Source organism: Nerophis ophidion, linkage group LG09 (assembly GCF_033978795.1).
Source record: "Nerophis ophidion isolate RoL-2023_Sa linkage group LG09, RoL_Noph_v1.0, whole genome shotgun sequence".
NCBI classification, from domain to species: domain Eukaryota; kingdom Metazoa; phylum Chordata; class Actinopteri; order Syngnathiformes; family Syngnathidae; genus Nerophis; species Nerophis ophidion.
This window is the reverse complement of record NC_084619.1, coordinates 43,688,492-43,715,447: the sequence shown is the minus strand read 5'-3', so window position 1 is coordinate 43,715,447 and position 26,956 is coordinate 43,688,492. Positions and strand designations below refer to the sequence as shown.

General features: G+C 38.8%; 1 protein-coding gene across 8 annotated transcripts in view; it reads left to right on the top strand.

The window, feature by feature from the left end:
- The window catches only part of hspa12a (heat shock protein 12A), a 143,326-nt gene that overhangs the window by 96,280 nt on the left and 20,090 nt on the right, over positions 1–26,956 (top strand). For 2 of the 8 annotated variants that reach the window (XM_061911032.1, XM_061911035.1), the window contains 3 exons: positions 13,524–13,695; positions 13,801–13,815; positions 23,761–23,847. In XM_061911032.1, the coding sequence (XP_061767016.1) occupies positions 13,524–13,695; positions 13,801–13,815; positions 23,761–23,847 (274 nt within the window). Of the gene's footprint in view, positions 1–13,523; positions 13,696–13,800; positions 13,816–23,757; positions 23,848–26,956 lie in introns of all 8 variants that reach the window. The other 6 variants (XM_061911033.1, XM_061911039.1, XM_061911034.1 and 3 more) reach the window with 3 other exon arrangements.

Below are 26,956 nucleotides of genomic sequence, written 5' to 3'. Positions count from 1 at the left end.
GGATATCGCGAAGGACATGGCCGCATGCGTCATGCATGCTGGCTAACAATTGGAACTATGCGGTGCAAGGGGGCGAGGGCCCGTTCAACGCTGCTTGCAGCTTTAATTAGTATTAAAGGAGCTATATGTAGTAATGTGGCCAGAAATGGTACTGCAATCAATCAAAATTTTGTAGTCAATCAATCAATCAATCAATGTTTACTTATATAGCCCTAAATCACTAGTGTCTCAAAGGGCTGCACAAACCACTACGACATCCTCGGTCGGCCCACATGAGGGCAAGGAAAACTCACACCCAGTGGGACATCGGTGACAATAATGACCCAGCGGGACGTCGGTGACAATGATGACTATGAGAACCTTGGAGAGGAGGAAAGCAATGGATGTCGAGCGGGTCTAACATAATACTGTGAAAGTTCAATCCATAATGGATCCAACACAGTCGCGAGAGTCCAGTCCAAAGCGGATTCAACACAGCAGCGAGAGTCCCGTTCACAGCGGAGCCAGCAGGAAACATTCCCAAGCGGAGGCGGATCAGCAGCGCAGAGATGTCCCCAGCCGATACACAGGCAAGTAGTACATGGCCACCGGATCGGACCGGACCCCCTCCACAAGGGAGAGTGGGACATAGGAGAAAAAGAAAAGAAACGGCAGATCAACTGGTCTAAAAGGGGAGTCTATTTAAAGGCTAGAGTATACAAATGAGTTTTAAGGTAAGACTTAAATGCTTCTACTGTGGTGGCATCTCGAACTGTTACCGGGAGGGCATTCCAGAGTACTGGAGCCCGAAATGAAAAAGCTCTATAGCCCGCAGACTTTTTTTGGGCTTTGGGAATCACTAATAAGCCGGAGTCCTTTGAACGCAGATTTCTTGCCGGGACATATGGTACAATACAATCGGCAAGATAGGATGGAGCTGGACCGTGTAGTATTTTATACGTAAGTAGTAAAACCTTAAAGTCACACCTAAAGTGCACAGGAAGCCAGTGCAGGTGAGCCAGTACAGGCGTAATGTGATCAAACTTTCTTGTTCTTGTCAAAAGTCTAGCAGCCGCATTTTGTACCAACTGTAATCTTTTAATGCTAGACATGGGGAGACCCGAAAATAATACGTTACAGTAGTCGAGGCGAGACGTAACAAACGCATGGATAATGATCTCAGCGTCTTTAGTGGACAGAATGGAGCGAATTTTTGCGATATTACGGAGATGAAAGAAGGCCGTTTTAGTAACGCTTTTAATGTGTGCCTCAAAGGAGAGAGTTGGGTCGAAGATAGCACCCAGATTCTTTACCGTGTCGCCTTGTTTAATTATTTGGTTGTCAAATGTTAAAGTTGTATTATTAAATAGAGGTCGGTGTCTAGCAGGACCGATAATCAGCATTTCCGTTTTTTTGGCGTTGAGTTGCAAAAAGTTAGCGGACATCCATTGTTTAATTTCATTAAGACACGCCTCCAGCTGACTACAATCCGGCGTGTTGGTCAGCTTTATGGGCATGTAGAGTTGGGTGTCATCAGCATAATAGTGAAAGCTAAAACCGTATTTGCGTATGATGTCACCTAGCGGCAGCATGTAGATGCTGAAGAGTGCAGGGCCAAGGACCAAACCCTGGGGAACTCCACACGTTACCTTAACGTAGTCCGAGGTCACATTGTTATGGGAGACACACTGCATCCTATCAGTAAGATAAGAGTTAATCCAAGACAGGGCTAAGTCTGACATACCAATTCGTGTTTTGATACGTTCTAATAAAATATTATGATCGACAGTATCGAAAGCAGCGCTAAGATCGAGGAGCAGCAACATAGATGACGCATCAGAATCCATCGTTAGCAATAGATCATTAGTCATTTTTGCGAGGGCTGTCTCCGTGGAGTGATTTGCCCTGAAACCGGATTGAAAGGTTTCACATAGATTGTTAGACGCTATGTGTTCATTTAACTGCTCCGCAACAATTTTTTCGAGGATTTTTGAAATAAAGGGAAGGTGAGACACCGGTCGGTAGTTTACCATGAGGTCAGGATCGAGGTTAAGTCTTTTAAGAAGAGGATGAATAACCGCTTTTTTGAATGCTAGGGGAACAGTGGCTTAGGAAAGTGATACGTTTATAATATTTAGCACTGATGGACCTAATAATACAAAGAGCTCCTTGATCAGTTTCCCAGGAAGAGGGTCAAGTAAACATGTTGTTTGTTTTATTCCATTTACACGTTGTAACAATTCCTCTAATGTTATTTCCTCAAAACGAGAGAAACTATTTTGGAGGGCAGTATCCGCCGTATATACAATCGTATCAGGGTTAATAGAACCCCGTTTTAGCTGGGACGCATTGTCTTTAATCTCCTTTCTAATGACTTAAATTTTCTTACTAAAGAATTGCATAAAGTCCTCAGCTGAGTGGGTGGAGCTACTGGAAGGGGTCCCTTGTCGGGTTAGCGATGCTACCGTACTAAACAAAAATTTAGGATCGTTTTTATTACGGTGGATGAGATTTGAGTAATATTTAGCTTTAGCTAAGGTAAGCATGCGTTTATAAGTTATTAAACCATCACTCCATGCTTGATGGTGCACCTCAAGTTTAGTCGTGCGCCATTTGCGTTCCAGCTTTCTACATAATAATTTCTGAGCTCTAGTTTCTTCTCTAAACCACAGGGTACGCTTTTTTGGAGCCTTTTTTAACTTTAGCGGTGCTCTGTTATCAATGGTTTCGCGCAGGGCGTCGTTAAAGTTGTTAGTGAGGTTATCAATAGAGCCCACATATTTTGGGAATGGTGCCATTACCGAGGGCAGTAGGTCAGCAAGAGTTGTCGTTGTGGCCGTATTAATGTTGCGGCTGCTATAGCAGTTATTATTATTATTAGTTTGACGAACATGCGTCTGAACCTCGAATTTTATAAGGTAATGATCGGACAATACTTTAGTATACGGGAGTATCGTAACTTTGGAAACGGTGATACCCCTGACAAGCACTAGGTCTATCGTATTACCGTTGCGATGCGTGGGTTCATTTATTATTTGTGTGAGACCACAGCTATCAATTATAGTCTGGAGCGCTACGCACGGTGGGTCCGATGGGGTATTCATATGGATATTAAAGTCCCCCATTATGATTATATTATCGCCGTGTGTCAGTAGATCAGCAACGAACTCTGAGAATTCATTGATGAAGTCCGAATAGGGCCCTGGGGGGCGGTAGATAACAGCCAGGTGTAGAGGCAGCGGTGTGACAGACCTCATAGTAAGCACATCAAACGATTTATATTTATTATTTATGTTAGGACTAAGGTTAAAGTTTTCATTGTATATTAGTGAGACCCCCCCACCCCTTTTAAGAGGACGGGCAATATGCGCATGTGTAAAGTTAGGAGGACATGCCTCATTTAGCGCAAAAAAGTCGTTTGGTTTAAGCCAGGTTTCGCTGAGACCGATGACGTTAAGATTGTTGTCTCTAATGATATCATTAACTAACAACGTTTTGGGAGACAATGATCTTATGTTTAAAAAACCTATTTTATAGGTAGTGGGCTGTTTTAGGAAATTTTTGATAAAATTATCCGTAGTAGCAATATTAATAATGTTGTGTTTATTATGCCCAGTGCATTTAGTATAATTAGGACCATGTCTAGGAATTGATACGATGGGAATTTTCCAATTGTTTGATTGTTGCTTTGATAAACTGCACGCATCATAGTTTGCCACCTCGGTAGAACACATGTCCAACTCTGAAACAATCAAAGCAGAAAAAACTTGTTCTAATTTAACTGACTCCTTACCCAGACCAGTAGTCTCGCATCTTCCATTTAAATCCGGCTTCAGGATGGAGGGAAGTGGTGTTCTGTGGGGATTAGCCTTCTGCTTTATTTTTAGCCCCGCTCGGCATCCGCGTTCCCAATCACACCGCTGGCGTCTGCTCCATAGACGGCCCCCGCTGCTACTATACTCCCCTGCTTCACAGGCCGCTGGATGTAGCCGCCGAAGTATTCCCATGCTAGTTAGCACGTCTAGCAAGCACGCGTCTATCAGTCCAAAACGGCCCGATATGTCCACATCCAGAAGTGTCTGGAGGTCGTACGTGATCACGGAGTGACCGCGATGTGAGCCAGCCATGAAGTTTGCAGAATTGTCCGGTATTTCTGCCAAATGTTCCATCTTTAGCAAGTGCTCCGCGATGTTGCAGCCCTCCCACTCGCCAAGACTGAGGTTGCCACATACGCAGCCTAATGCGACTCCTACTCCAAGGAACTTCAAATGGCAAGCGACGAGTCCTACGCTGTAATTTTCTCTTGTTTATGCAAGATGGTTTACTAAGTAATTATGCCACATTTCATTTATGTCAATAAACCAAATGTATTTATAAAGTTACGCAGTAATTTTTTAGTCGAGAGTCGCGACAGAGTGTTGGCATTACCCTGCTAAAATGTAGCGTTTGACCGCAGGAACCACCTTCGAAATATATTATATATAGTATATATATATATATATATATATATATATATATATATTGCATAGGCCTACTTTGATGGCAAGTCAAGGCCAGCAGTAAATTTACCGCCACATTTAGTTCAGCATAACTCCATGTTGCATCCAACCTGACGCACTGCATCCAACCCACGTTACGCATAAATCATAAAGCCTAGTACCATGTCAATACACAAAGTAGAATCTCATGACATGTAATGCATTATATTGTGCCAACAACACCACCCCAAATATGCCTGATGCACATACGTACTAAACACCGCAATTAGCCGTTCTTATGTTGGAACCCATTTCCTCAGCGTATCAGTATATTGAGAATGAAATAGGCACTGACACGACTCCAAACGGGACAAGCGGTAGAAATTGGAAGGACGGATGGAGCACCCATATCCACATAAGTTTTTTTTGTCTATTTACATTTAAGTGCTAACCTGTTAGCGGTCAGCAATTGTTTCCTCCTCCTGTGTGTATTCCTCGTCCTGCAGGGATGATACTTGTATGAAACCTGTCACGGTATAAAAATGTGTTATCACGGTTATTGCGACCAAATTCCGCGCCCGGGAATCATTTTTGGTGATTTAACCCCCAATTCCAACCCTTGATGCTGAGGGCTAAGCAGGGGGGTAATGGGTCCCATTTGTACAGTCTTTGGTATAACTCGGCCCAGTTACTCAGTGACCACAAGGTCACTGAGTAAGCATTGGTTATATTTGTTTGTATACCAATAATTATCGTGACTAATCAAACAGGTACATCTAAACCCTAGGTTGAGGGAGAGCTGCGTAGTATGAGTGTAAGAGTAGGGTAACATGCCTACTAGGGCTGAGAATCTTTGGGTGTCTCACGATTCAATTCGATATCGATTTTTGGGGTCGCGATTCAATTATATATCGATTTTTTTCGATTCAACGCGATTCTCGATTCAAAAACGATATCTTTCCGATTCAAAACGATTCTGTTTTCATTTGATACATAGGATTTCAGCAGGATCTATCCCAGTCTGCTGACATGCTAGCAGAGTAGTAGATTTTTTTAAAAAAGCTTAAATAATTGTAAAGGACAATGTTTTATCAACTGATTGCAATAATGTAAATTTGTTTTAACTATTAATCCAACCAAAAATATGACTTATTTTATCTTTGTGAAAACATTGGACACAGTGTGTTGTCAAGCTTACGAGATGCAATGCAAGTGTAAGCCACTGTGACACTATTATTTTTTTTATAAATGTCTAATGATAATGTCAATGAGGGATTTTTAATCACTGCTATGCTGAAATTATAACTACCGTATTTCCTTGAATTGCCGCCGGGGCGAAAATTAATTTAAAACCTCTTCTCACTCCTGCGCTTACCAAAGGCACGCGGTAAAAGTAAGCATGCGCTAATTATTTTAAAACCTCTTCTCACTCCGGCGCTTACCAAAGGCATGCGGTAAATTTAGGCCTGCGCTTATAAATTTGAGTGTGATGTAAGGATACCATCATGAAAAGCACATTTAATAAAAAAAAACGTTAATGTACGGGACCCTGTAAAGGACTGTATTTTACATCGGGGGGATGCTCAAATGATTCACTATTTACCCAATAAATCTAGTCTAAGAGAGAGTGAGAGGTGACGGCTTGTACAGTTGAACACCTTGCTATATACACCACATAAACATACAATAACCAGACAATAATAAACACACATTAATTACCCTCATACACTCGTCCCCACTCACACGCTACCTCCCCAACTCGCGCTGTCCACTTCCCTCGCAGCAATGTAGCCACGATAGCACACAACTAAACTCTTTATAATGTTCCACACTCGCTCTCCAAATAGTAAACAGTCACAGGGGAGAGGGTTTCTTTAACAAACTTAACTAATACGTGACTAAACCTGCTGTTCGTGAAGTCACTGTGCAGCAAACAAACACTCGTGCGAGCTGTGGTTAGCACACCCATCTCATCTACTGGCAACGTGAGTGCCCAAACGTCCTAAACTTTAACGAGTGCAACTCATAAACTGTCACTTATAACACACTGAAATAGGAAGCTTACTGAGGTTATTTCTCTGAATTGCAACCGTGGTGAACTATCTCCCGTGTAGTATTACCGACGCCACCTTGCTTGTTAACGCCAGAGCTCTTTTAACACTTTGTTTAACGTGCCGGCGGAAACGGAACTGTCCGTAACCAGAGCAACCGAAAACCATAGCAACCGAAGCCATAGCAACGGTTAAAAAACTTAAAGAAACACATTTTACCTTTCCAAACGACACATATGAAACAGAAATAAATGATAATAATTAAACCCTTGACAGAAACAATTTCCTATTTGTAGAACTAAAGGAACAATTACATAAATATGCTAACCTTCAGAACAGTTAATATGTAGCATAAAAAATGCAGATGGCCTTAAAACGCCACAACACTCAGTCACCATATGTAAGTACCCAAAATAAAGACTCTACATAAATATAAATTCAATAGGATCTGAAACATTGGAGGAAACAGGATTAAAACCCGATGCTAACCGCCAATAGAAAATACATGGGTACGGCTAGTAGCTACTATTAGCAAACTAATCGGCTTAATATCTTAACATCGCCACACTCTCTCATCGCAACTCGGCCCTGATGGTCGGCACCTATAAGGTTACAATTAGTTGTAAAATGTTGGACGGTTGTTTTTACGATATGCAGGCAAACGACAACTTTAAAACATACCGGCTTCAGATGTCCCCAGGTTTAGCTACCGCCTCTGGCAGCCATTTTGGAATGCTGGATTATATAGAGCGCGATAGGCTGCAGCGGGTCACGTGAGCGCCTCTGTTAAACTCTCGAGATTAAACGTGGAAACGGCACAGGTAATATGAGAGGATGCCATGACAGGAAATATGACTTATTTCCCACCCGTGTTACACACTCGTGACGTGACGAGTATGACCCAGCGGTAAACCAAGGCATGCGCTAATTATTTTGCTAAACAACTTTGACACGGCAGTAATTTTAGGCATGCGCTAATTCTAAGCATGCGCTAATTATTTTGCAAAACGAGTTTGATCCGGCGGTAAAACAAGGCATGCGGATAACATACGTATAACCGGCGGCATTTCAAGGAAATACGGTAATATTGATACTGTTGTTGATAATATTCATTTTTGTTTAACTACTTTTGGTTTGTTGTGTGTCGTGTTTGTGTCTCCTTACAATTGCTTGTTTTTTTTCCCACACCCCTAATGCCTACTAACAGCTAATTTAACAAAAATGAAGCAAGGGGAAAGGAAATTTTAAAAAAGCGCTCGGCCAAACGACCTTAGGGCGCATATGCCGGGGCTTCTTCACTCGTTTTCCAGGAAGTTAGCAGTATTGCCTAAAATGCAATAATAAATGACGCTTTTTCGTTATTACCAAACGTCAGGAATTTTACCGCGGTTTATCATAATACCATTTATCGTTACATCCCTACACTGCTGACTGCCGATGGCCGTTAGCCGCTAGCTAGCCATATTTTAAATCACCTCTTGCTGAGCAAAAAAAAAAAGACGGACCTGGTATTTTTTAAAGGCAGTACAATACCGTTTATGATTCATTAGTGCCGCTGTACTTATTTAGCACTGCTATACCGTACAACCCTAGTATGTATATATGTACATTTATGGCGTATATATATTACATATGTAAATGTATGGCATATTAATTAATTTTTTAGGGCATTACGGCAAGTGACAAGTGTGGTCGCTGCACTTTCTGCGGTTGCTGTGGTTATATTTGAGCCCTGCATCTATGAGTGTATATGTGTGTGTGTGTGTGTGTGTGTGTGTGTGTGTGTGTGTGTGTGTGCGTGTGTGTGTGTGTGTGTGTGTGTGTGTGTATATATATATATATATATATATATATATATATATATATATATATATATATATATATATATATATATATATATATATATATATATATATATATATATATATATACATATACACAGTGGGGCAAAAATATATTTAGTCAGCCACCGATTGTGCAAGTTCTCCCACTTAAAATGATAACAGAGGTCTGTAATTTTCATCATAGGTACACTTCAACTGTAAGAGACAGAATATGGAAAAAAAATCCAGGAGTTCACATTGTAGGAATTTTAAATAATTTATTTGTAAATTATGGTGGAAAATAAGTATTTGGTCAATCATTCAAAGCTCTCACTGATGGAAGGAGGTTTTGGCTCAAAATCTCACGATACATGGCCCCATTCATTCTTTCCTTAACACGGATCAATCGTCCTGTCCTCTTAGCAGAAAAACAGCCCAAAAGCATTATATTTCCACCCCCATGCTTCACAGTAGGTATGGTATTCTTGGGATGCAACTCAGTATTTTTCTTCCTCCAAACACGACGAGTTGAGTTTATACCAAAATACATGGTTGATACAGCAGAAGATTGGGAGAATGTCATGTGGTCAGATGAAACCAAAAAATAACTTTTTGGTGTAAACTCAACTCGCCCTGCGATGAGGTGGCGACTTGTCCAGGGTGTACCCTGCCTTCCGCCCGATTGTAGCTGAGATAGGCGCCAGCGCCCCCCGCGACCCCGAAAGGGAATAAGCGGTAGAAAATGGATGGATGGATGTAAACTCAACTCGTCTACTCGAATATTACGATATAGTCATTTTCTATATTGCACAGAGACAAACCCGCGATATGTATTGTATATCGATATATCGCCTAGCCCTAATATATATGTGTGTGTATATATATATATATATATATATATATATATATATATATATATATATATATATATATTTAGACTCTATCTCAGCGGAGATCTTCAAAGACGGCGGCAGGGCACTGACTGAGAAACTCCATCGATTTTTCGTATTCTTATGACAGCAGGAGACACTTCCGCATGACTTCAATTATGCGTCCGTTATACAAGCAAGCGCAAAGTAAATTTCCAGGCCTGGGACAACCGCCATGTAATCTTCCTGCTGTCGGGCGCAGGCAAAGCCCCTAGCCTGAGTGCTCATATCTTACCTTGAGCAAGATGAGATAGCAGAGAGTCAGTGTGGCTTCCGGAAGGATCACAGGACTATCGACATGGTGTTGGTTGCCCAGCACCTTCCAGAGAAGTTTTCAGGGACAGCACACTGACCTGTACTCCACCTGTCGATATGACCAAGTAGTAGGGTTGTCCTGATACCAATCGTTTGGTACCGGTACCAAAATGTTTATCGATAAATGTAGATACTTTTCAAAATAAAGGGATTTACAAATAATTTTAATATTGACTTTGTTTAACAAAAAATCTGTTTCCTATTGCACTCAAAGAACAATTTTAGAAGGTTAACATATACCGTATTTCCTTGAATCGCCGCAGGGCATATAGTAGGCGCCTGCCTTGAATTACTGCCGGGTCAAATTCCCGACGCAAAATAATTAGCGCATGCTTAGTATTGCCACCTGGTCAAACTCGTGACGTCACGAGTGACACTTTCCCTGTCATCATTTTCAAAATGGAGGAGGCTGATTTCAATACCGGTAATTTGAAATCGCATAAAGGGAAGAAGATTAAGAGCTATTCAGTAGGATTTAAGGTCCAAGCTTACGTCACACTCAAATTTTTACTGCCTGCCTTTGGTAAGTGCCGGAGTGAGAAGAGGTTTTAAAATAATTAGCGCCCCGACGGCACTTCAAGGAAATACGATATATTAAAAGGCATAAAACACATGGGGCTTTTCTTGTTGCATTTCAATTTACAATGTTCCATATTATATAAAGTCTGCCATAATCAAGGGTTACGTTCGAATAGAATATGTTTTATTGGCATTAAATTGAATTCTTCATTATTTATGGTTGCCCTCCTGGTCTGTGGTTTAAGAAAAATACAATTATTAGTAAATGCTAAAAACAAAACTATGGAAAAAGGTCACCGATAAGCCATGTAGCAGGTAAAACACACATTGTTAAAGATAAAACACAAATTGTAGGAATTTGTTACAAAATGTACAAACCCCGTTTCCATATGAGTTGGGAAACTGTGTTAGATGTAAATATAAACGGAATACAATGATTTGCAAATCCTTTTCAACCCATATTGAGTTGAATATGCGACAAAGACAAGATATTTGATGTTCAAACTCATAAACTTTATTTTTTTTTGCAAATATTAATTAACTTACAATTTCATGGATGCAACACATGCCAAAGTAGTTTGGAAAGGGCATGTTCACCACTGTGTTACATCACTTTTTCTTTTAACAACACTCAATAAACATTTGGGAACTGAGGAAACTCATTTTTGAAGCTTTGAAAGTGGAATTCTTTCCCATTCTTGTTTTATGTAGAGCTTTAGTCGTTCAACAGTCAGGGGTCTCCGCTGTCGTATTTTACGCTTCATAATGCGCCACACATTTTCGATGGGAGACAGGTCTGGACTGCAGGCGGGCCAGAAAATTACCAACACTCTTTTACTACGAAACCACGCTGTTGTAACACGTGACTTGGCATTGTCTTGCTGAAATAAGCAGGGGCGTTCATGATAACGTTGCTTGGATGACAACATATGCTGCTCCAAAACCTGTATGGACCATTCAGCATTAATGGTGCCTTCACAGATGTGTAAGTTACCAATGCCTTGGGCACTAATACACCCCCATACCATCACAGAAGCTGGCCTTTCAACTTCGCGCCTATAACAATCCAGATGGATAATTTCTTCTTTGTTCCGGAGGACACCACGTCCACAGTTTCCAAATATAATTTGAAATGTGGACTCCTCAGACCACAGAACACCTTTCCACTTTGCATCAGTCCATCTTAGATGAGCTCTGGCCCAGCGAAGCCAGCGGCGTTCCTTGGTGTTGTCGATGAATGGGTTTTGCTTTGCATAGCAATCAATCAATCAATGTTTATTTATGTAGCCCTAAATCACAAATGTCTCAAAGGACTGTACAAACCACTACGACTACGACATCCTCTGAAGAACCCACATAAGGGCAAGGAAAACTCACACCCAGTGGGACGCCAGTGACAATGATGACTATGAGAAACCTTGGAGAGGACCTCAAATGTGGGAACCCCCCCCCCCCCCCTACCCACACACACACACACACACACACACATATATACTCTAGCAGAGTTTTAACTTGCACTTATAGATGTAGCAACCAACTGTAGTTACTGACAGTGGTTTTATGAAGTGTTGCTGAGCCCATGTGGTGATATCCTTTACACACTGATGTCTGTTTTTGATGCAGTACCGCCTGAGGGATCAACGGTCCGTAATATCATCGCTTACGTGCAGTGATTTCTCCAGATTCACTGAACCTTTTGATGATTTTAGCGACCGTAGATGTTAAAATCCCTAAATTCCTTGCAATAGATCATTGAGAAATGTTGTTATAAAACTGTTCAACAATTTCCTTACATTTTGGTGACCCTCACCCCATCCTTGTTTGAGAATGACTTAGCATTTCATGGAAGCTGATTTATACCCAATCATGGCACCCACCTGTTCCCAATTAGCCTGCACAACTGTGGGATGTTCCAAATAAGTGTTTGATGAGAATTTCTCAACTTTATCAGTATTTATTGCCACCTTTCCCAACTTCCTTGTCACGTGTTGCTGGCATCAAATTCTAAAGTTAATGATTATTTGCAAAACAAAAAATGTTTATCAGTTTGAACATCAAATATGTTGTCTTTGTAGCATATTCAACTGAATATGGGTTGAAAATGATTTGCAAATCATTGTATTCCGTTTATATTTACATCTAACCCAACTCATATGGAAACGGGGTTTGTAGTTTCACTTGCATTAGTTGACGCTAATTGGGCAGCTGTGTGCGCGTCTACGTTTCTACATGTGTACAACAAGAGAGCTGGTTAACTATGTTACGAGAGTAGCGTATGTGTGTTTGCGAAAATGGCAATGTGTTGGGTGAGTGACGTCAATGAATGAGTGGGCAAGTAAAGAGAGAGTCGTAGCGTGTGCACAGTGCACTGCACAGTAAAGTGAATGGGTACGGCTGTGTCCTGCAAAACTAATACTAAAATGATTGTCACAAATCAACGGCCTCATCATTCCGACCTGAAAGCAGAGCTTAGCAGACACATTGCTGGGAAAAGTGAAAGGTGCAAAGTTAGAGAGCTTGTTAACATCTAAATGTACTCCAATAAGGACACAGTGTTGGTCTTTTCTTGTATTTTAATCAAGTCATTTACAAAAGGTGAACATGGTGGGCTATATGTTACTAGGAGCTAAGCTAAGCTAAGCTAACAGCTGACAGCACAAACTAGACATATGAAATATGTGTCCTTAATTGAATAAAATTGCAATCTAAAACCACACATTTTTCAATATAAACAAGTATCAAATACTTATTGTTACATATTACTTAAACATATAAAGTATCCAAGGCAGAAGCTGATAGAAAGTACCCAATAACAGATGTGTCCGCATTATTCAATTTACTGTGGCATGAGCTTATTTTTATGAATCATTGTGGCCACTAGCTGTCACCCAAAAAAACACCGCTCAACTAAAACTTAAAGACATCATGTGTCCATTCTAGATAGTTAATATTAAGTAGGTTAGTGTTTTTATACCAACCATTGTTCTCTGTTTGACTAATGTCACTTGATCAAACGTTTTCTATCATTCAACACTACACAATAATGAACAAATTGTATGATTTCTGCTGATATTGTATCAGACCAAAAATATCGGAATCGGCCATACTCAAGGCTCGAGTATTGTATTGAAAGTATGAAGGTTGTATCAGAACAGCATTGTTATTCGTTATATGTCTATATCATCAGAATACTTTATGTTTTTATATTTTAGGTTTCATACCAAAATAAAAGATACCTGTTGAGTCACACAAAATAAAAGCTAGATAAATATGTTTTCAGGCCAAACACAAATATTATCAAAGGCAACAAATCGTATCTTGGACTTAAGTTGTGTGCGTGTTTGTGTTTTACATTTTGTTTTCGTATACTTATAGTAACAAATGTACATTAAATGTATTTGTAATTTTGTGTTTTTTGTCACCATACAGTCTGGTTTGGTGTCACGTGACAACCCAGAGCAACTTATCATTGCCCTCGAACCCGAGGCGGCATCAATTTATTGCCGCAAGTTACGTCTCCACCAGATGGTGGACTTGAGCAACCAGACCAATCAGAATGGCTGTAGCCCAACGGACAATGTGGGAACTGCCATGACTCAAGGTACTACACAACACTTGTACTCAACAAGTACTTTTAACTACTTTTATATGTGTACTGTAACTGACCATGTGGACTATTTTCTTCCCAATGTTGATCATCAACTAGCTTCTCCTGGCCACGGTAAACAAACCTTAATTGTATGCTCCATCCATTTTGTACCTCTCATTTTCAGCTCATATTAATTTATTTCACACTGACATTAATTTATTTTTTACTTATATTTAATAATTTTTTTCACTCATTATTTTGTTTTACAATCATATTCATTCATTTAACGTTCCTATTCATTATTTTACACTTAACCTTCATTTTAATTTATTTTAGACTCAAGTTTTTTTATTTTACACTCACTATCATTTATTTTTTACCTACTACAGTCATTTACAGCATTTTAAAGTCATATTCATTTATTGTCCTCACATTCATTTATTTTTACACTGACATTCATTTATTTTACACTCATACAAATTTACTTTACATTCACATCCATTCAGTTTATACTCATTTGTATTTATTTTACACTCGCATTCATTCATTGTACTCTCACATTCATTTGATTTACTCTCGCATTCATTTAATTTACACTCATATTTATTTATTTTACACTAGCAATTTATTTTACACTCATGCATGCCAAACCAATCATTCTTTATTCTCTTTTTTTGTTCTTTTCTGGCCCTTTCTCGTAGTACTTTTCAAAGTAGCTGTACCTTTATATATACTGCGTTTAGTTTCAAAAGGACAAAGTTAAATATATAGTTAGACAACATTACAAATAAACTACTTTGGAACCCATTTTAATCCATTTTATGTTTATGTTGACATCTTGACGCTGTGGACACACTCTTTGAGTCCTTTTCTTATTGTTACGAGAAACGTGTCTGTTTAAGTTGGCACAACAGTCGACATAAGGTCGACTGTTGTATGTACATGTAATTTTTGATGATTTTTTTTTGGTCTTGAACTTAATGAATACATTTCCTCCTAATGGCGAAAAACCATGTCAACAAACTTAAAAATTCTTTATCATCACTCATTCTTTTTGTGACTTTGTCGGTAGAGGTTAGTAAATAATTTTTGGTTATGTCTGCATAAGCGGTTGTCGACGTGAGTCAGATAATCCAAAGGCTGTTAACTTAAATGGGTTTTACTGTACTGTTAATTTTCTGTTTGTCTTCACATCCTAAAATCAGTATGCTTTTAGCAGTTTCTGCTCGTTCAATCACTGATATGTGTTGTATCTCCTAACATATGTAAATGATGCTTCTTCACTCGTACATTTGCGTGTGTAATGAAAACACGTCATGTAATTATTCAGTAGCTCCCGGATTTTGCAATGTTGTGATTGCACTAATTCAAACAATTACCGCAATTATGCAACTTCGTTGTTTCCATAACAGAGATGTTGATGTGCGATTATAATGTCTCATCGTCTCTCAAATAACAATAAAAATTAGGGCTATAGATAGCTCTCAACAAATGCTTCTAATGTGCGAAGGTAAATGTGTTGGAACATAAATGAATGTTTAAGATGGACAAACACTTTTTAAATGTATTGCAAACAACATAGCTGACAGCGGACTATAATAAAGACTCGGTGGTGTTTGGTGCCAGCAGATAGAACACACTGTTTAAGAGATGTAAATACACTAAAATAATACACTGTGATTAAAGAATATTACAGTCATAGTATACAGTTGCGATCAAAAGTTTACATACACTTGTAAAGAAGATAATGTCATGCCTGTCTTGAGTTTCCAATAATTTCTACAACTCTTTTTTTCTTTTTGTGTGTTAGTGATTGGAGCACATACTTGTTGGTCACAAAAAACACTCATCAAGTTTGGTTCTTTTATGAATTTATTATGGGTCTACTGAAAATGTAACCAAATCTGCTAGGTCAAAAGTATACATACAGCAATATTAATATTTGGTTAAATGTCCCTGGCAAGTTTCACTGCAATAAGGCGCTTTTGGTAGGCATCCACAAGCTTTTAGCAAGCTTCTGGTTCAGTTTTTTACCACTCCTCTTGACAAAATTGGTGCAGTTCAGCTAAACTTGTTGGTTTTCTGACATGAACTTGTTCCTTCAGCATTGTCCACACGTTTAAGTCAGGACTTTGGGAAGGCCATTCTAAAACCTTAATTCTAGCCTGATTTAGCCATTCCTTTATCACTTTTGACATGTGTTTGAAGTCATTGTCCTGTTGGAACACCCAACAGCGCCCAAGACTCAACCTCCATGCTGATGATTATAGGTTGCCCTGAAGAATTTTGAGGTAATCCTGCTTTTTTATTGTCCCATTTACTCTCCGTAAAGCACCAGTTCAATTGGCAGCAAAACAGGAACAGAACATGCTTGAGGGTAGGTGTATGGTGTTCTTGGGATTAAAGGCCTCACCTTTACTCCTTCAAACATATTGCTGGGTATTGTAGCCAAACAATTTTGGTTTCATCTGACCATAGAACTTTCCTCCAGAAGGTCTTATCTTTGTCTATGTGATGTCAGTTGAAACACAAAATGAGCTGTTTGGCCACAATACCGAGCCATATGTTTGGAGGAGAAAAGGTGAGGCCTTTATTCCCAGGTGAGGCCTTTTTTCCCAGGTACGCCATCCTACCATCAAGCATGGTGGTGGTAGTATTATGCTCTATTCCTGTTTTGTTGCCCATGGAACTGGTGCTTTACAGAGAGTAAATAGGACAATGAAAAAGGAGGATTACCTCCAAATTCTTCAGGACAACCTTTAATTATCAGCCTGAATGTTGGGTCTTGGGCGCAGTGGGGGGTTCCAACAGGACAATGACCTCCAACACACGTCAAAAGTGGTAAAGAAATGGCTAAATCAGGCTAGAATTAAGGTTTTAGAATGGCCTTCCCAAAGTTCTGACTAAAACGTGTGGACAATGCTGAAGAAACAACTCCATGTCAGTAAACCAACAAATCTATCTGAACTGCACCAATTTTGTCAAGAGGAGTGGTCAAAAATTCAACCAGAAGCTAGTGGGTGGCTACCAAAAGCGCCTTATTGCAGTGAAACTTGCCAAGGGACATTAACCAAACATTAACATTGATGTATGTATACTTTTGACCCATCAGATTTAGTCACATTTTCAGTAGACCCATAATAAATTCATCCATCCATCCATCCATACATCTTCTTCCGCTTATCTGAGGTCAGGTCGCGGGGGCAGCAGCCAAAGCAGGAAGGCCCACACTTTTCTCTCCCCGGCCACTTCGTCCAGCTCTTCCCTGGGGATCCCGAGGCCTTCCCAGGCCAGCCGGGAGACAATCTTCCCAACGTGTCCTGGGTCTTCCCTGTGGCCTCCTACCGGTTGGACGTGCCCTAAACACCTCCATAGAAAATTTATTTAAAAAAAACCCATCGTGAATGTTTTTTGGACCGACAAGTATGTGTTCCAATTACTATATCACAAAAAAGTAAGAGTTGTAGAAATTATTGGAAACTCAAGACAGCCATTATATTATGTTCTTTAAAAGTGTATGAAAACGTTTAATTGTGACTGTTTGTACTAGGGCGGAACAATTAATTGCATGGGATAGAATGTATTTTACTAACCACGAAAGTTTGACTGGTCACGTGACCTGCGTTGATTTGTCTGGTTAAATACTCAAGTTTGTCAGTCAAATTGTGAAAAGTCCAAATAAAAACTGTGTATAGAGGCTGCAATTGAAGACATCTATTAAAAGCAGCTAGCTCTCAATGCCATTAATGATTGCAAACATAAGTGCATCGAGTGCAGCCAGCTAGCATATAGCATCTTTCGCAAACTCGCTTGTTACCGTCACCAGCAGGTGTGTTCATGTAAGCAAGGACCTTATGCACTTAGTTGAGTGTTTCTAACTCAACTTGTGCATCAAGCTTAACATTTTCAATGGCTCCAGAAATGGTGAAAGCAAGTTTCTTGTCCAAGACCATTTACTTTTGATTTTTTCAAACTACAAAACCGAACAAAGAAATACATTAGTATTTGTGTTCATGTGCAGTTGTCCCTTGTTTATTACAGCTAATTTGTTCCAGGCCTAATTGTGGTAAAATTATATTTCTAATATATAGAATATTTTTATTTTTACATTATATACACCTTTTAAATATGTTTTTTTTAACATAATTTAACATCATCTCTAAAGATGAAAGAACCTTGACATACAGTAAGTTTCACCCAAATTAGTTGCCTTGAATGTGTTTTACTTTAGATTACAATACTCACTGGTAGCCCGAAGGATTATCCAAGCATTATTGCTGTGGCTGTCGCCCGGTCACTACAACACAACTGTTAGAAAATACTTAATCACATTCTAGGCAATTCCTCTAAGTTAGTACTGGGATTCGTTGTTCTGAAACTACAGAGGTAAGTTATTCTGCAAAACAAAAAAAGAGTCTCAGCGACAGTTAATTAACTGTCGCTGAGACTCTTTTTTTGTTTTGTTAGCATGTTGTTAGCATTCTTTGTTAAAATTGTGTCCCACGTTGTCATTCCACATTGCTCACAAGACTCACCAATTTCGTGTGTAGCAGATGATGTTGAAGATGAAGCGCATCAACAGAGTCTTCTCCAAACAGCTGCTGATAACTTTTAGCAGTCTTACTAGCTTTAAGTGGCACACCGAGTCACATGGAGTCCTGCCTACTCTGTGGCCTAGTGGTTAGAGTATGCGCCCTGAGATCGGTAGGTTGTGAGTTCAACCCATATTTAGTTGAATATGCTACAAAGACAACATATTTGATGTTCAAACTCAAACACTTAAATTTTTTGCAAATAATCATTAACTTTAGAATTTGATGCCAGCAAAACGTGACAAAGAAGTTGGGAAAGGTGGCAATACATACTGATAAAGTTAAAGAATTATCATCATAAACTTATTTGGAACATCCCACAGGTGTGCAGACTAATTGGGAATAGGTGGGTGCCATGATTGGGTGTAAAAGTAGCTTCCGTGAAATGCTCAGTCATTCACAAACAAGGATTGGGAAACGGTCACCACTTTGTGAACAACTGCGTTAGCAAATTGTCAAACAGTTTAAGAACAACATTTCTCAACGGGCTATTGCAAGAAATTTAGGAATTTCACCATCTACGGTCCGTAATACCATCAAAAGGTTCAGAGAATCTGGAGAAATCACTGCACGTAAGCGATGATATAACGGAACTTCGTTCCCTCAGGCGGTACTGCATCAAAAATCAGTGTGTAAAGGATATCACCACAGGGGCTCAGGAACACTTCAGAAAACAACTGTCAGTAACTACAGTTTGTCGCTACATCTGTAAGTGCAAGTTAAAAACTACTATGCAAAGCCAAAGCCATTTATCAACTACATCCAGAAACACCGCCAGATTTTCTGGGCCCGAGCTCATCTAAGATGGACTGATGCAAAGAGGAAAACTGTTCTGTGGTCTGACGAGTTCATATTTAACATTGTATTTTGCAAACGGTGAACATCGTTTCCTCCGGACCAAAGAGGAAAAGAACCATCAGGATTGTTCTAGGCGCAAAGTTGAAAAGCCAGCATCTGTGATGGTATGGGGGTGCATTAGTGCCCAAGGCATGGGTAACTTACACATCTGTGAAGGCACCATTAGTGCTGAAAGGTACATACAGGTTTTGGAGCTACATATGTTGCCATCCAAGCAACGTGATAATGGACGCCCTTGCTTATTTCAGCAAGACAATGCCAAGCCACATGTTACAACAGCGTGGCTTCATAGTAAAAGAGTACGGGTACTAGACTGGCTTGCCTGTAGTCCAGACCTGTCTCCCATTGAAAATGTATGGCGCATTATGAAGCCTAAAATACCACAACGGAGACCCCGGACTGTTGAACAACTCAAGCTGTACTTAAAACAAGAATGGGAAAGAATTCCACCTGAAAAGCTTCAAAAATGTGTCTCCTTAGTTCCCAAAGGTTTATTGAGTGTAGTTAAAAGGAAAGGTGATGAAACACAGTGGTGAACATGCCCTTTCCCAACTACTTTGGCACGTGTTGCAGCCATGAAATTCTAAGTTAATTAATATTTGCAACAAAAAAAAGATAGTTTATGAGTTTGAACATCAAATATCTTGTCTTTGTAGTACGTTCAATTGAATATAGGTTGAAAAGGATTTGCAAATCATTGTATTCCGTTTGTATTTACATCTTACACAATTTCCCAACTCATATGGAAACAGGGTTTGTACAAATATGATACGAAAAGTGATAACAAATAAGCAGTTAATGAAGTAAATATAGAAAAGTGAAAAGTTTAACATGAAGAAAGAAGACAATTTCACTTTAATAACATTTTGCATCGCAACTTGACCGCAGGACTTCACGGTGGCAGAGGGGTTAGTGCATCTGCCTCACAATAGGAAGGTCCTGAGTAGTCCTCGGTTCATCCCGGGCTCGGGATCCTTCTGTGAGGTTTGCCTGTCCTCCCTGTTAATGCGTGGGTTCCCTCCGGGTTCTCCGGCTTCCTCCCACTTCCAAAGACATGCACCTGGGGATAGGTTGATTGGCAACACTAAATTGGCCCTAGTGTGTGAATGTGAGTGTAAATGTTGTCGGTCTATCTGTGTTGGCCCTGCGATGAAGTGGTGACTTGTCCAGGGTGTACACCGCTTTCCACCCGATTGTATCTGAGATAGGCACCAGCGCCCCCCGCGACCCCAAAGGGAATAAGCGGTAGGAAATGGATGGATGGAAGCTAAAAAAACAAAAACCCAACCTTCACAATAAAAGTCCTGGGCTGACAAGACTGCAAGTCAAAATTATTTAACATATTTTTATTTCGAAAAAATAAATGGTTTATTTTTATATTGTTTATTATAACACTGATTTATTTTTTGCTTGCTTGTGTTTGTTGAAAAACACAAAAGAAGAGGAAAAATAACCATAATAAATTGCAATATTAAGGAAAAAAGTTACCAATAGATTTATTTTTCAAAATCATTCAACAGTAATACAGTATGTATATATACAATATTGCACAAAAGTCAATGTTTATTACAATACATCTTTTTTAATGGATAATACAAACAATTTAAAATAAGTTTGGAAATACTTTACAGTACTCAGTTTACAACTAGAATTCAAAGGTTCATTTCTAAATAATCTGTGATATAATCGTTGATCCAAACTGCCCTGCAGTTTTTACATGTGCAAAGCTGGACAGCCATCCATCCATTCATTTTCTACCGCTTGTCCCTTTTGGGGTCGCAGGGGGTGGCTGGAGCCTATCTCAGCTGCATTTGAGCAGAAGGCGGCGTACACCCTGGACAAGTCGCCACCTCATTACAGGGCCAACACAGATTGACGGACATTTGCACTCACATTCACACACTAGGGCCAATTTAGAGTTGCCAATCAACCTATCCCCAGGTGCATGTCTTTGGAGGTGGGAAGAAGCCAGAGTACCCGGAGGGAACCCACGAAGTCACGGGGAGAACATGCACACTCCACACAGAAAGATCCCGAGCCCAGCCCAGGATTGAACACAGGACTGCACAGGACCTTCGTATTGTGAGGCAGATGCACTAACACCTCTAACACCATGCTGCCCACAAATTTGGTGTGTTGTTTTATTTTAGTCAAGTCATTTACAAAAGGTAACAATGGTAACAAATGTGTCCGCATCGTACGACTGCAACATGGGCTCAACGCCATGAATTATTGTGGCCACCAGGTGTTGCCAAACAAACAATTACCACTCCACTTCAACTTACAGATAACATATGTCCATTCCAGAGAGTAAATAATAAATACGATAATGTTTTTTCATACCTTCCATTGTTCTCTGCTTGACTAAGTTTACTTGATCAAATATTTTCTACAGTAGCATCCCACACTACAAAACACTAAAATTATGTTTGATTCTTACTTGTATCGGTATCTACCTATGACAAACATTGTCCATTGAAACAGTTCAATAGAAAGCAGAGAAAGAATAATGAACCATGGATGACAAAGGGATTAAAAATGCTTGTTATAAGAAGAATACACTATATAGAAAATGTATAGCACAAAGAACTACAGAGGCAGAAAATAAGTTCAAAAAGTATAAAAACAAGCTAACAAACATACTACAATCATGTAGAAAAGAATATTACAGGGAATTCTTGGACAGGAACAAAAACAATATGAGAGCAACATGTGTATCCTCAATAGCATTATTAAATATGGCACGAAGAGGGATTATCCCCAGTACTTCTTAAACGGATATAAACATGATGACAACATAAAGGAATTAGTTGAAACCTTCAATAATTACTTTGTAAATATGGGACCAAAATTGGAAGAAAGGATTCCAGACCCAGTTTCAATTGAGGACTAAAATGATACCATAGAGCGAAATCCCAACTCCATGTTCCTCAGTAATGTGACACAGGAGGAAATAGTTATAATCGTGAAAAAATGCAAATCTAAGACTTCAACTGATTGTAATGGAATTGATATGGAAAATATAAAAAAGGTTATTGAAGAGACCTCATGACCATTAGTGTATATTAGTAACATATCATTTCAAACAGGTATATTTCCAAACAAAATGAAAACCAATTTATATAAGACTGCAGACAAATTATAGACCTATTTCTTTACTTCCACAATTTTCCAAAATCATTGAAAAACTGTTCAATAACAGATTAGAGAGATTCACAAACAAAAATAGAATACATGACGAGAACCAATATGGACACAGAGCTAATATTTCACCTTTGATGGCTTTAATTGAAATTACTGAATAAATGACCAATGCAGTAGATAGTAAAAAATGTCCGGCAGCAGTGTTTATGGATCTAACTAAAGCACTTGACACAATTAATCACAATATTTTAATCAAAAAACTAGAACGATTGAATCAAAAATACTGAAATTCCACGACACAGCTAAAATTATACACAAAGCAAACTGTAGCCTATAAAGAATGTACAACAACTATTCTCATAAATGAGGAGAAATATAATCTTAGAGAAAAATGTAATTTAAAACATTTGTATGCACGTACAACACTTAAGACCTTCAGTATATCTGTATGTGGAATTAAATTATGGAATGGATTAAGCAATCAAATATGATCCACAAAGAAACTCTTCAAACTTAAAGTGTTTCCAAAGTACAAAGAATAAGAACCATGATAAACATTCTGAATTTATTTTATCCATCCATCCGTTCATTTTTTCAAAATAATCTTACTCATCCCACCATATGAAAATGTAACTTACTTCACCGAGTATTATATATTTATTTATTTATTTTTATTGTGATTACTTATGGAGTATATTGTGAATACATTGAGAACAGGAAGTGAACAAAAGTTTTAGCAACTGTTATGTAAAAGAAAAGAGGTAGGATTAAATAAACTCTGCTTCTTCCTACTCCTTTTCGAACATGTTGAAAAGAGACTAGAAATTGTTATGTATCATGTTGTATGCTTGCATGTTCGAAATAAACTCAAACTCAACACAACTCAACTCAATTTTGGTGAAGTGAAAAAGTTGTATTTGGACACTCCTACCATAAATGTTAATTTTTGATTTGCTGAAATTCTTTGCCTTTTGGGTGGGGCTACGGTTGCACAATACTTTTAAAATTGTGATTACAAATTCATAAAATTACAAGCAGATGCAATGTTATTGGATAAAAAATTAAGCCTTAAAACATTACAACTGTACCTGCAACTTTTTGAAAATGCTGTCACGAAATCAGGCATTTTAAGCATCCAAAAATCACAAAAAAAAGCCCACGGAATTTTGGAGGCACTGAGTCACACATGGCTCTTCCGGCAAGTAATAACAATAAATACTCTCAACAGTGGAAATAATCCACTGAAACAGTAGTTAAATTGCAGAAATAAAGATTAGAAGTGATGAGACGAGCAAACATGTTTGACTGTAAATGCGCCCAAATGTTTTCTTTTATTTTGAAGGAATGTTTTTTGGCACAGGTTTGTTTGCCATGCAGCTCTGCACTTTTTACCTTGCACACTATTTGATGCACGCAGCTTGACCAAGCAGACCTTCACACCCTGAACACACACTAAAACTCTCTCTTTCTTGTTAACAAGCAGCTAAGGAGCATGTGCGGCGCAACCGGCAAAGTCGCACCTTTTTGGTGGAAAATGTCGTAGGGGAGCTTTGGTCGGAGCTGGAAGAAGGTAGAGTCTTTTTTTACTTGTCGTTGTTGCCTTCTGCTTCTTTTCCACAGTAACTCCTTCATGTTTCCTCTTCTGCACTTTGGCCTTTAGATTGACATCCATTGCACTCATATTTTTAGACATCTGCATAAGAGTTGTAAAAAACATATTTAACGGCAAAGACTACTTCCTGGCTTCGGAAATGCACTGTAGTCTTTACACTACTGCCATCTAATGTCTTGGAATTGCAAATGCATGCAGAGTCCACGATATAATAATTGCAAATGATTATCAGACGTGTAAGAAAACAAGATATAAACTCAACAGCATACTTAATATTGTCAGCTCAGTACTAAATGTTATATCAAAAATAATGTATTTTACTATTAAACAAATTAACACATCAACGCACACTAAAGTACCGAAAATTGGTACTGTTGCGTACCGGTATCGATTCATATGCACCAACCACTGGTATCTTATTAATTCAAATTTGAAAGATACCCGTGCTGAAGTGGAAGTTATGGCTAGTGATAGAGCCAAGGAGCTTGAAATTAATATTTTGTTGTTAAAATCTCCTGTTTGGGAACACTTGGCTTTTACATTGAAATATGTAAACAGAAAATATGTTTTCTTGCTTTACTTAAAATAAACCATGACCTTAAAGGGGCGCTATTATGCAAAACTAACTTTTTTTTACCTATTGGTACCCGCTGTTAAGTATTTGTGATATGCATAAGTCCAAAAAATTTTCATTAAAACCATGGAGGCATCGCAGAAATATTTATAAAATGATATTGCCTTCTATCATACTTCCTCCAAACAAGGCGTTTGGAATTTGCACAACCTGTGATGTTTTTCGCACCAATTATGTCACCAGATTTATTCCATTTTTGGAATAAATCCGGTAAATAAGACTGGCCACAAAAATGGCGTATCATTAAGAGGCTGTCAAAAAGTGGCTTAAAAAACGTCTGTAAAACATATTTTGACCAAAGACCCTCCATTACATGTTATGTAGACCAGAAAGAAGGTCCCAAATTAACTTAAATGGTGCCATTGATAAAAGAAGTGTCCAAAAAGTCCGAAATGGACCCAAAAGGTCTCCAGCCCTGGCTCTGCATCTCAACTCTTTGGGTACATATCAGACATTTTGGAGGGGTCATACTATACAACTCCCACTTTTTTTTGCTTTGTTTTTGTGTGTTTGCGCTCCTCAAAAGTGCTAAAAATGTGAATTCAATCCATGGAGGCATTGAGAATATATTAACAAAACAATGCTGCTTTGTTCCAAACAAGCCTTTTGAGATGCACTAGGATTTGTGACATAGTTATTATATCGATAGATCATTCCTTACCTTGTAAATGTTTTCAAGCTCAGGCTTGTAGCGTGTTTGTTGTCGAAACAAAAATATGTCCATGGTGAGAGCCATTATGTAAAATGTTGTGTCATTGTTGGTATTAACCAGCATAGGTCACTACACTAACCACGAGCCTCATATGAAGACGTAAGAATTAATTTGATTTAATTTTGAATTGTAGCTGTATTGTAGCAATCTATTTAGATAAACATACTACATATATTGCAATATTGTCGCAGAGATGTACAAATGCCATTTCAAATATGGAGACAGATATAACTATTTACATCTAATTATTTGCACTGAAACGTGTTGAAAAAGAAAGTTAAACACACCTTTCAGATGCTTTCTTTTAGGGCTTACTCCTGAATTGTCTTCTTATTTGCTTTCCTTTCGTTGCAAGTCAGACTTGGGCTCTTTCCTTCTCGTTTGGATGTTAAAATGTTTCGCCATTTTTAATAAGAAGTAGATTATAATTCTAATGTATGATACTTTACAGTCCTTGGCCGTCTCGAAAACTACAGAAATTGCTGACAGTTTCTGTCAGCATAGAGATGTTCATTTGCATTTAAAAAGAAAAACAGCTTGTTTTCAGAGACAGTCAGAAAGCTCCTGGAAGATGTTCTGTAAAGCAAAAAATAGTAAAAATGTTGACCAAAGCAACACCATTACATGTTGTATGGACCATAGGGAAGTATTTAAAAAGTAGATTAAAGGGTAACTGCACATTTTTTGGTAATTGTGCCTTTGTTCACAATCATTATGAGAGACAAGTAGGTAGGCATATTTTTTTTTAAAGTCTCCAGCCACCCCGAGAGACCGAGAGGGACAAGCAGTAGAACATGGTTGGATGGATGGGCATTCTAACTCGTAACTAAGTGTAAAAAAAAGTCAGCTTACAGTAGAGTCAATAGAAGGGCCTCTATTCCGTCCATAAAGCCTTCTAAATAACCATTCGAAAAGCGCCAACAATACTCCATTTATATTTCCTGACCTGAATTTTAACCAAGTATTAGTGATATCGTTGACGCAGACAAACTACAGTGGGGCAAAAAAGTATTTAGTCAGCCACCGATTGTGCAAGTTCTCCCACTTAAAATGATGACAGAGGTCTGTAATTTTCATCATAGGTACACTTCAACTGTGAGAGACAGAATGTGAAAAAAAATCCAGGAATTCACATTGTAGGAATTTTAAATAATCTATTTGTAAATTATGGTGGAAAATAAGTATTTGGTCTAGGTCTGGGTGATATATCGATATACGATATATATCGCGGGTTTGTCTCTGTGCGATATAGAAAATGACTATATCGTAAAATTCGAGTAGACGTTCTCACGGAGCTGCGGGCATTACACTCTTGCTCGCTCTTTCCTGTGTCTCCTCACAGACAAGCAGGCGCACATTCATACGTCACTTACTGTCACGTCATACGCACACGCCCTCGCCCAGCGGAGAAGTAGCGGCTTGGCTAACGTTAGCTGTGATGCTAACGGGTTGTTGCGAGAGAAAGAAGGTGCGAATCTCGTAACAAATGAAGGAAAAACTAATTCCCAAGAAAAACAGCACGGGGCCCATCGTCTGGCCGTGGTTCGGCTTCAAGCGGGAATATGTCGAATAGACAACTTTAATTTGTCATGTGTGGGGCACAAGAGTTGCTACCAAAAGTAGCATTACTGCTAATATGTAGCATCATTTGAATAGTCACCTGCTAATAACTTTAATAAATACAGTTTTGGTAAATTGACTTAGTTGTGATTTCCTTCTCT